At 38.7% G+C, this 12,146-nt stretch overlaps 1 protein-coding gene across 2 annotated transcripts in view; it reads left to right on the top strand.

Moving 5' to 3' along the window:
- nova2 (NOVA alternative splicing regulator 2) overlaps nt 1-11,895 on the top strand; it is a 46,308-nt gene extending 34,413 nt beyond the window's left edge. For both annotated transcript variants that reach the window (XM_039662567.2, XM_039662566.2), the window contains one exon: nt 10,508-11,895. In XM_039662567.2, coding sequence (XP_039518501.1) covers nt 10,508-11,530 — 1,023 coding nt within the window. In that variant the 3' untranslated portion in view covers nt 11,531-11,895. The remainder of the gene's footprint in view (nt 1-10,507) is intronic.
- Nucleotides 11,896-12,146: the final 251 nt, after the last annotated feature.

Below are 12,146 nucleotides of genomic sequence, written 5' to 3'. Positions count from 1 at the left end.
GAGCAGTTTCCGTGAAGACAGGCCCATAACCTGAATTCCTAGAACATAAGTCCAAGACGCTTACCCCAGCAGAGTTGCCGACCTAATTATTTATGCATGTAATTATAGGGCTTATCAGCGGAGGAACACATCTCAATTTAATGTAGACTATTGTCTCTGCTGGGACAGCATTACTGCATTCTGCTGCATTCTGCAATATGACAAACTATATTTGTATGATTATGATATATATATACATACAGGGAGGCAGAGAGTTTAGATTGCAGTGATATATTAAAAATGATCAATATGAGGATGTACAGAAGTAAAAAAGTAAAAGTTGATCAAACTGTTGATCAGACCATATAGATAGACTTATGGATAGGGATTGGTACTTCAACATATCGTTTAAAGAGTTAGTTCACCCAAAAATGAAAATTAAGTCATTAATTACTCACCCCCATGCTGTACCAACCCCGTAAGACCTTCGTTCATCTTCGGAACACAAATGAAGATATTTTTGATTAAATTTGAGAGGTGGATCACTGCTACATAGGCTGCCTAAGGGATCGAAACTTGACGGCCCAGAAAGTCATTGAAGAAAATGTTTAAATATTCCATGTGACTACAGTGGCTCATCTATAAGTTTATCAAGTGACGAGAATACTTTCTGTGCGAAAAAACAAAGTTCAAGAGATTTCCACGGCGCATGCGCAAGAACTGCGATCTCCTCTTACTACTTCTTGTTCAGTTCTCGCGTATGCGTCGTGGAAATCTCTTGAACTCTCGTCTCAGGCCCACAAGGAAGAAATGGAGTAGTCGAATAAAGTCGTTATTTTTGTTTGTTTTTTCGCACTAAAAGTATTCTCGTCGCTAGATAAACTTATAGTTGAGCCACTGTAGGCACATGGGATATCTAAACATTTTCTTTAATGACTTTCTGGGCTGTCAAATTTCAATCCCTTAGGCAGCCTATGGAGGAGTGATCCACCTCTCAAATTTAATCAAAAATATCTTCATTTGTGTTCCGAAGACGAACGAAGGTCTTACAGGGTTGGTACAGCATGGCGGTGAGTAATTAATGACTTAATTTTCATTTTTGGGTGAACTAACCCTTCAAATAAATATTAAGTCATTACATTTTTTATATTTTTACGTCAATATTTTGTTTATATTTTATTTCGTTTGGTGCTAGATTATTTGGTCATAATTTTGTCAATGCAAGTCCGGTTTTGGGCACAGTGAGTTGTGATTGATGTTATATGATCTTGCGTCGCCTTTGCGTTCTTTTCCAATTGTCACCACACGTGCGGCTGTCGTGGCATGTATCTCATTGCAGTGCGCACTGATTGAGAGATAGAGGGCAAGAATTAAAGTCATATTAAGCGACAGCTGCTGATTTCGGGTCAGGAACGTCAACCGCTGAGCCTGCAACCAAATGGTCAGGGCAGGAACACGGCTGACACCTAACTTAATCCACGCACCCATCGGCACAGGAAATCAATCTGGTCATTTAGATGGCTCATTGTTATGGACGCCTCATTGTTTCCTACAGAGTTTGACTAAACTTCTAAACAAAAATTTTGAAGTGCCAGCCATCAGTGGCTTCCTCTTGCCTGCACAGGTTTCCTCTGATCCTTTCCTCTGCCTGCTTCCCACATCCTGTTTGTCCTATAGGAAATGGACCATTAATGCAGAGGAATCCAAGAGTTCCTAATGTCGTCTATTGGTAGACACAGTGAATCAATGCAGTTGGCTATTTTCGTCACTGAAGAGCTGGCAAATACTGTATATGCGAGCAAAATAATGCACTTACTGCGTACCCAAACAAATCAATCCCAATGTAATTTATTCAACTGAAAATCTATAGTAATGCAAATGGCAATTACAATAATTCGCAAAGCAATCAATAATAAAGAGAAAGGAAATGCATATTCTGGACTTTAATTAAAGATCAGCTATGAAACTAATTTTGAAGCTTATTCACATTGGTTCCTCCTGCTTCGCTTATGACTAAAATGGAACAATTTCTCTGTAATCTCTATTTCTACATCGAAGAGAAAAGAATGATTTTCTCCATGCATCACTGGCCTTTTTCATAATAACCCACAGCTTTACTTCTCTAATATTGATCAGTGGGATTGCCTTAAGTGGCTGTGCTGTTTCAAACCATCTTTTCCCTTCACGACACCACCAAAGCCAGCCTATTTAATTATCCTGCATCATGAATCTAATAAAAGTTCTCATTGGAGCACTGCGCCCGCACACACACACACACACAGAGAGACAGCCAAGCGAAACACTACTGTGTTCCCTGCTCATCTTCTAAATTAAAAGCGACATCAGGAAAATTGCTATAACGTCTAAAATTGAGGAAGAAAAAAAAAACCCTCCCGTCCGATAGCCCAACCTACCCTCCCTTCCTGCTCTGGTCTCTGGAGGGATGATGACTGGCTAAAATATTTTATGCCTTTTTTAACCTTCAAATCCATCAGCCGGCCAGGAAAAAGGTCACTGTCTCTCCACGGAGGATCGATCTAATTTCCAGAAGAGCCAATGGAGAGGGGGAGTCTTACACAACATTGGTTGTTGGACAAGGAAGTACATCCTCTAATGCTGGGCTCAAATCTCTTTTGGGTGAAAGAAAGGACAGATGCTGTCTGTGTTGTGTGTCTTTAGTATTTGCAGACTGGCAGTTTTGTAAGTTTGTTTGTTTATACAGTCACAGCGCGTTTGTGGAAAGCATGTGTGCATCTTACGCACACTTTCTTATGATTTCTACAGGGTTCTCACAGGGAAAGTATCGGGGAATTGTGGTTTCCAGGTCTTGAAAAATCATGGAAATAATTATAATGATTTTTTTTTTCCTCCTAATTATATAAAATAAAATATTTAATTGGCTAAATGCCTTTTTTTGGGAGTGAAATCTCATTTTTCAGCTTTAAAATTGTCTAACAAACTAATTTCGAGACACTATTTTATAGTTATTATACAAAAAAATACCAACCCAAATATACATTCACTATAAAACTGTCTTAGTTTGTGATCTAATCATTTTAAAAAAAAAAAAATCATAAAAATACTCTTGTCAATCTACAATAAATGCAAAATAAAGCTCTGAAATCACATGTCCAGTGGATGATGCAAGAGGATATTAATAAGTCAGAATGTTGAGCATTATTATCAGGGATCATATTGGCTATTTGGGAAGAATTGACATGTCTATATCAAGTCTCACAGCAAGTGTCACACCTACCTTAAATACAGGTCATCCTGTTGATATTGGACTGTGGTGATCTCATATTGTCTACGTGTGAGAGGATGTTCTCTATCCGAAGCTCGCACATCTCTAATCCTGAGCCAGACCCCTGGAGATATGAGTTGTAACATTCTTTGATGGATGCAGGACTTGAGCTGTCCGAAATGGCATAAAAATCAATAATAAATTAGATATTCATTAAATATGCATATGCAAGGTGCATACTTCATTTGGTGTTGCTCTGCATTCGAGTTTTTGAAGAGATCTGTGATGTTTCTGTGTCAAGGCTAGATCATAATGTTCAGATGGATATTTTCTGGTGCAAGTTTATTTTATGTAGATATCCTTATTTAAAAATCGAAACATATTTAAACAATAAGTGATATATGAGCTTCAAGGCATAGTTTAACAAATTCTGTCATAATTTACTCACACTCATTTCTTAAGGTCGACCGATAGTGGACTTTAAAGTTGGACTGCACTGGCCTATAATCGATTAATCAACCGATAGTTTTTAAAATGGATTCTGAATGAAACCAAACATATCACATAACATAGTGCCGAACTTTATTACAAAAAATTTAAAACAGTATTCAACCATGAAAGTGTGCTGTACTTTTTAAATATAAAAAATGTGAATTGATCATTCATAGTAGTTAATAGTGAATAAACTAATGTTAAGAGATGCAACTTTAATGTATTAAAGGGGTAGTTCACTTTGAAATTAATTTTTGATATGTTTTAGCTTACCTCAAGGACATCCAAGATGTAGGTGTCTTTGTTTCCACAGTATTTTCAATTTGACATTTTTCGGTCAAACCGTTGTTGTTTGTCAGTCATATAATGGAGGTCTATGGTCACCACCTTAAAGAGCATGCACAGAGAAGTCCAAATTAAACATGATTTAATGACTCGTAAATGTAAGTACACATTGATGGCCTAAGACACGAAACGAGCGGTTTGTGTGAGAAAACGAACAGTATTTATATCGTTTTTACCACTTGTTAACAGCCGTCGAACTGATCTGAATCAGATGTCCAACTAAACCGAACTGAACCATATTCAACGTTCCGCCGGAAGTGATCGCTTACGCGTGTATGTCACTCGTTGTTTACGCAGAGATTTCGGAAGTTTTACCTTTCACTGTGAAGATCTAAACATATTTAGATATACGGGAAATCGCAATGGAAGACGATTTCGATATATCTAAATATCTTTAGTGAAAGGTAAAACTTCATTTTCATTTTCAAACTTCACTCCAAACAATCATTTGGGTAGGCATTGCGTGTGTTTGTCACATTGTTTTAACCGCTTGAGGCACTGCTAATGTTGATAATCAAATCAACAAATTAATCAACAAATGAATTACTTTATTATGATTTGAAATCATGTACTGTAGTGTACTGTATATACTGTGTCATTGTCTGATTTAAATCCACATTGGAAGTGTCCATCTTTGTGCAGCATGCAGGCTCACGTGTCAAAACAAACACCACGAGGTGTCGGTGACGGTTTTTAATTCGCCTCTAGAGGCCGCTCTCGTACTGTATAATGACAGGAGACCCTTCTCAGCCGCTTCAGTGACGGACGCAACCCGAAAAAAACATCGGTATAGATTTTTGCCAATAACCGATGGTTCCAGCAATCGGCTGTTTGTGCCAATCAATCGGTGAAACCAATCAATCGGTCGACCTCTACTCATTTAATTTCTGTCAGACTTTCGTCTTTCTGTGGAACACATAAGATATTCTTAAGAATGTTTAAAGTGTTTTTTTGTTTTATAAAATGGTATCCAATCTTGTTTAGGACCTCGGTGACTTTATTGTATAGACAAATTACAGAGAACAAAGAAAGTCATACAGGTTCGAAAAATAAGTACATGATGGCAGTATTCTCATGTTTGTGTAAATTATCCCTTAAATACGATTTCAGAATGTTTGTCACATTTTGAGACTGTAAATATTAATATTTAGCAGCACACTTTAGGGAGGCCTCATCCTTATTTTGGTTTACAATGAGCTTGGCCTTTAAGGGATAGACAGTGATTTTTGGAGCATCACTTATGTGATTTGGGGTTATTTAATTCAGTCTAAAGAGCTGAGAGTTAAAATTTGTTTATATATGATGTAAACGGGTATCTTGCAGTCATAAGTATGTTAATTGCTTTGATATGTCTAAAAAAAATTGTTATTTTAAGCATCATCATGTCTAAAAGTAGAAAAACAAGAAATTTAATACCAGGTTAAATGTGTTCCTTGGCACTACAAATTCATAGAGAAGCTCAAATGGCCTAATCCCTTGCCCGTTGCATTTTGCTCTTGTGCTCAAAATGTAAAACGACTTGCTGCGCCTGAGCCTGACAGAAAGAATTATAGGGAGTGAAAATTGAAAGAGTGACCACTCATACAAGACCCTCGCTAGCAAACAACAACCTCTCACGACAGTCATAAGACCAAGGTGAGAAGGAGGAGGAGGACAGAGTGTTATTTTTAACTCGTATGGAGTCTTTTTTCTTTTCTTTGCCGATGCCAGCAGCCAGAGCACACAGGCAGATGCTGTACAGAGATGGGCGGCTAAGCCCGGGATCAGGAGACAGGCGATTAACCCAAAGGCAAGCGCTTAAGACTTCAAAGTGCAAACAGCTACGGCTCTAGAGTCAGGCACTGTTTCGGGGACAGAGGTCAGGAGGGGGGAAACAGTTGCTGTGTGCCCGAGTCGGGTGGGATGCGCCAGGGGTCATTGTTTGAGACCCTTTGTCACCTTCAGGACTGGGGACATTTTGCTGGCGCATAAGAAGAAAGTAGGACTCCACGATATAAAAGCTTGATGGTTTTACGTTGGAAGTGAAGAAATTCAGACGTAAATATTAGTATTGTAATTTTACAGTTGTACTGTGAAATAAAACTATTTTTTATGAAATATTAGATTTTCTTAGTTTAGGGTACAGCATTACAATATATTTCTTTATTTGTTTAATGTTATTTAATAAGAATTATAATAATCACAAATATTATTTTATTAAGTACTTAATTTTTTATATAATAGTACAACACTTACAATGTTACAATATCTTTCTTATTTAATTTAATATATTATTTAATAACAATAATTAAAAAAAACTATTTTATACTCAATTGGTCAAAAATAGTGGACATGTGGCATATGCAAACTTAAGTGAATAGATATATAATATATTTTTTTCACTTTGTTTACTGAAGGCTTGTGTTTACTAAATAGAAAAAGTGTGAACACCGGAATTAAAAAAAAAAAAAAATTAAACATCCCAAATCGTTCAGCCACAAAAGTATGGTTTGCACTAAAAAAAGTCTTCAGGATTAAACAAGAATTTTCCAGCTTTTTAAATTTGCATTTATTCATATTGTAATATAGCAGAAAAAGTAAATATCGCAAAGTTTTTTCCAATATCATGCAGCCCTAGTTAAAAGAGTTCAGAGGAAGTTTGAACTGTTTTTTTTCAGTGGCAGAAGGTTTTTTATAATGCGCAGCCGGATACGAAGACTCCTGGGGCCTCATCTGCCCGTTCAGCAAAAACACACATAGAACGAGACTGTATCCTTTGATTAATTTGTGCTAGTCTCAGATGTTGCTCTCATTATTTTATTTTATATACATTTTTTTTTAGCAGGAATAGAACAAAGTAACAGTCTGCATAAGGAGTTCATACATGTCCTTCATGGCTGACCAATCTTTCATTGCCCATTACCCACAACCCCCTGCAGCATCCTCCCGACAATTCATCAAAGGCTTCTAGTCCCAGATGACTGGTGGCACAGCAGCAGCAGGCGTCTCTCTCTCTCTCCCTCTCTCTCTCTCTCTCTCTCTCTCTCTCTCTCTCTCTGTCTTACACTCTTTATTTCTCTGTCTCAGCCTCCTCTTCCGTTCACTCTTTTATAGATAGACGAAGCGGGCATCTACCTCCTCTAGCTCAGCACTTGGATGCATTCAGTCAGATTAACTTGAATATGTGTCGACGCTGCTCGGTTCCTACCCAACAGGCTCGATTCTATCAGCACTTCTCCTGCCAAATGCCATCATAGAAAATGATGGCATCATAAAGAAAGAGGCGGAGAAGGAAGAGGAAGGAGCTGGTTCTGCTATTAGTAGCAATAAATGCCACTTAATTATGCTGATAGTCATCTGTGTCATATTGTGGATATTTAGTGTAAGAGCGTTGGTAATTTTTACATATATGGATATATTGATCAGATAAAGTTATTAAACATTTATTTCCAAATACATTTTCTTTTCATTTAAGCATTTTCTGGTTACACTTTATAATAACTACATGTTATTATATTAGTAATATTTAGTAACTACATGTACTTACTATAGGGTTAGATTTAGGGTGTGATTTGGTTTTTGTTAGTTATGTGTAATTATGCATAATTTATAGGTTCTACTATAGTAACTACATGTAACAATGCTGCACTCTAAAAAAAAGTGTTACCACTTTTTATATAAAAAATTAACACTTTTATTCAGCAAGGACAGTGACATATATGATGTTACAAAAGATTTAGATTTACAATTATATTAAAAAGTGTATCAAAAATATTTCACAGTGTTTTTAGTGAGCAAAGAGACTTTCAAAAACATTTTAGAAAATCATACCGAACTTTTAAGCGAAGTGTGTGCATATTTAAATCATCATGAGGCTTTTTATTTGGAAACATTTTATATTTATTAATTTTGTTATTTACTATGTTCAATATTTATATATTAATAGTATAAATACAGTATACGTCTTTAATACAAACGTTTAATTTATGAACATTTGGGATCAAGATCTGGAGTTTAGAAGTGTAATTAATTAATTTTTTTGAAAACCACATGGATACAAAATTTAAGCCTGACTAAAAGTTTTAGGATTACGCGACAAAAGAAAACATGAATTATATTTCAGATTTTGGAGTAAACTATTTGTGACATTATGTGAACTCCTTCAGGTCTCAATTTTTGATATGCTAACTGGTGTGTGTTTTCACTGTATATGAACTGATCGATCACAGTACATCGATCTGCTTTCCAAAGCATTAAACGATAATTGTGAATATGATTATTTTGCTCAAAATGTTCTCTAAACAAGGTTCTGTGTATTCTAGCAAGATAAAAGGCGAATGTAGGAGTCCATGAAATTACCTGTCGGCAGTTTTTCATTTCTATGCTAATTCAGTTGAGCTGAATGAGAGTTGGAGCTACAGTGGCAAGGCTAAACAGCCTCTGTAAAGACATATCTGTGGGCAGCGAGCTTCAGCAGACCTTGAGGCAAAGAGTGAAAAGAACGAAGCGACTCACAAAAGAAACAAACGTAAAGGCTGAGCCGATCACCACCCCTCCCCAACCTCTCTCCTTTCCTCGTCTCTCCTTGCTTTGTTCGTAAATACACACACACACACACACATAAAAAAAGCACGCCCCCACAAACACACATCCTTCTTTACTCAAATCTACCCGCTGTCTCCCCTTTTTACAATTTTCATCTCTCTATCTGTCATTTTGACAGTGCAAATATTCTGAATCCAGCATTGTCAAAGCGCTCTCAGAGGGCTGGAGCTTTTCATTATACAGAGTAATTAACTGTCAAAGCGAACACCACACCGCATATTTTGTTTTCTCACAATGCTACAGTGCGTAGATGTATCCGGCAATGATCAAAGAGATCAATCGCTAATTTGTCAGTTCAATTAATATTTCAAGTGAAAATCAAAAAGTGTGTGATGATGTTTTCTTACAGAATTGTTGGTAGTGTGTGAGCATACGCACTGCTATGGCACAAGTAGCTGGTGTTTTAAGTGAATGGTTGCGAGCATGTGAGGTGGGGGGTGGAAGGGTGGTTGGTTGGTTGCTATGCATCATTCCGACTCCCTTTCAGTCCCTCTTGAATGCTGGAGTTGAGTTTCCATGGAAACACTGACCCCTGGGAGTCGATGCTTTTCAGGAGGAGCCTGTTTTTACCTAGTGATTCACTGCACAGGAAGTACAAGAACAAAACACATCTTTATATTTATCTTCTAATGCGTAATTTTCTGGTTTCAATCAGTGCTGCAGTATTTTCTTCTTTTGTAATGTTATCTAAAATAATAATATTTCTATTTCTATCTTATATTTTCTTATATATTTCAGATAAGCCAGTGTCAATTCAATATTATTTATGAGGTTTTCATGCATTTCCTTCATTTTTAGTTTATTTTTTTGTAATTTTGGTTTGTTTTTTATTTCACTTTTAGTTTTATTCATTTTAGTACTTCAACTTCAACTTATTTAATTCAGTTAGTTGCTACGTTTTTTTTAAAGTGTTTTATCTAATATTTAGATTTTATTTTAGCTTTATTTCAATTCGTGAAAGTATTTTTTTAATAGTTAACAATACCAACACTTAGCTAAACTTTTTTTTAGATTTAATATTTTAATGTAATATTTTGCAGTCTACTCTCTAAAATAATAGTATAATTGATTGAGGATTGTTCAATTATTCAATTAAAATACATACGGATTATTTATTTCAATTGGATGGAATTTTACTATTAATTGCGTAAATCTATTTTTTTTTTTTTGTTAAATGTTTCTAATCCTTTCATACTATTTTACAGTTTTTGGTTACTGCACAGTTAACAGCACCTAAAATGAACATAGAATCAAATAATTGTTTTTGGTTAAGAAATCCAAAATCATTTTAACCACCCCATTTATCAAGGGTGCTTTTAGCAACATTATAACAAGATCGGTATGTACTGTGTAAAGCTTTGGTAAAAAGTACCAGCTTGAGTCACTGCTTGATCAGAGGAGCAAGCCTTTCTAAGTTAGAGAAGAAACCATGGTAACCACTGTTTACACTTTTTTTCCCCCCTCTATTAAAGAGGAAAGTGTTTTCGCAGACATTATCAAAAACATACTCACTGAGAACACTGTTGCTGTTGCACAAAATTACAAGATAAAGTTCTTCTGTCAAATGCAACTTGATTAATGCTTTAATGATACAGCAATTGATGAAATGGCAACTTGAGGCAAAGTAATTACTGTACAGTCTAAAAGCCAGGCTTTGGTTTAAACACATACAGGCGCAGTTGCCGCAAAAGAAGTTGTTTGTGTTCAAAGACATTGGTTGGGCTGCAACTAATGGGCTCCCAGTGGATAAAAAATAAATTCACACTTTCTACTTTTAAATCCCAAAACTGAGAAATGGCGCTTCCTTGCCTACTAGAGTGACTCATTAACTGACACCAGCCTCTCTGCTTATGTTTTCTTCAGGCCAAGCTGATAGTGCCCAACAGTACGGCAGGGCTGATCATCGGCAAGGGCGGAGCCACCGTGAAGGCCGTCATGGAGCAGTCCGGTGCCTGGGTCCAGCTCTCACAGAAACCCGAAGGCATCAACCTGCAGGAACGCGTCGTCACCATCAGCGGAGAGCCTGAGCAGAACCGCAAGGCCGTGGAGATCATCGTCCAGAAGATCCAGGAGGACCCGCAGAGCAGCAGCTGTCTGAACATCAGCTACTCCAACATCTCCGGCCCCGTGGCCAACTCCAACCCCACTGGTTCTCCGTACGCCAACTCTGCAGAGGTGATGCCGGCTGCTGCTGCGGCAGCGGCGGCCACGGCCTCCAGTCTCCTGGGGCAGGCCAGTCTGGCTGGAGTGGGCGCTTTCCCCACCACCATGTCCAGCTTCTCAGGGAATGACCTGCTGGCTATCACGTCCGCACTAAACACGTTAGCCAGCTATGGATACAATACCAACTCCCTGGGTCTAGGGCTAAACCCTGCAGCCGCCTCAGGAGTCCTCGCCGCTGTGGCTGCAAGCGCTAACCCTGCTGCAGCCGCGGCCGCCAACCTGCTAGCCTCCTACGCCAATGACGCGTCCAGCGGCGCCGGCCACCCGGCGGCCAGCCTGGGAGGTTTCACGCTAGGCTCGCTCGCCGCCGCCACTGGAGCCACCAATGGCTACCTGAGTGCCGCTTCCCCGCTGGTGGCGAGCTCCCTACTGGCCACCGAGAAGCTGAATGAGGGGGCTAAAGATGTGGTGGAGATTGCTGTGCCGGAGAACTTGGTGGGCGCCATTTTGGGGAAGGGAGGCAAAACGCTTGTGGAGTACCAAGAACTGACGGGAGCCCGCATTCAGATCTCAAAAAAGGGAGAGTTTGTTCCTGGCACCAGAAATCGTAAAGTTACCATTACCGGATCGCCAGCCGCTACACAAGCAGCCCAATATCTTATCAGCCAGCGAATCACATACGAGCAGGGTGTGAGGGCCACCAATCCGCAGAAGGTGGGCTAAAAACAGGGAGTATGAAAAAAGGAGAGAGAAAGAGTGGGGGATGGGGAAGATACAGAGAAAGATGGAGGGCGCGAATAACGAAGAAAATCAACCACATTCTTTGTGGGAAAAATCTCAGTATTAAAAAAAGAAGGAAAAAAATCCTCTCGACGTGGAAAATTTGAAAAAAGAAAAATGTGTAAAATGTAAATATGGGTTTATTTCTTAAGTTTGAATCTTTTTGGAATTTGTATTGGTTGATTTTGTTTTGTTTTTGTTTGTTTTTGTTTTGTTTTTTTGTGCATTTTTCTGGACAGCAGTGAATGGCATTTCAACCTGGCATGCTGCCGCGCTGCAGTTCCCAGCAGGTGGGCAAGGTGGTCGGATGGGGGACAATGGGGTGGAAAAATCCCAGGAAACGGCCCTTTCCCCACCCCCATCCCCTCCTAGCTGACAGAGTTTTTTTTGTTCTTTATTTCTTTAGTCTTTAGTTGAATTCCCTCTCGTTCGCCCATGCCTCCTCTTTAAGAGGGTCTGAGACTGATTATATATCCCCCCCCCCCCCCCCAGTCTGTGACACCCCACACCCCATCCCAGCCCCCCTCGCCCTCACGATCCCAGCCGGCCTGACCCTGCC

This window comes from Pimephales promelas, chromosome 16 (genome assembly GCF_988280905.1).
Source record: "Pimephales promelas chromosome 16, fPimPro1.hap1.1, whole genome shotgun sequence".
NCBI lineage: Eukaryota > Metazoa > Chordata > Actinopteri > Cypriniformes > Leuciscidae > Pimephales > Pimephales promelas.
Note: the sequence above shows the minus strand (reverse complement) of the source record. Positions and strands in the feature narration are given on the sequence as shown.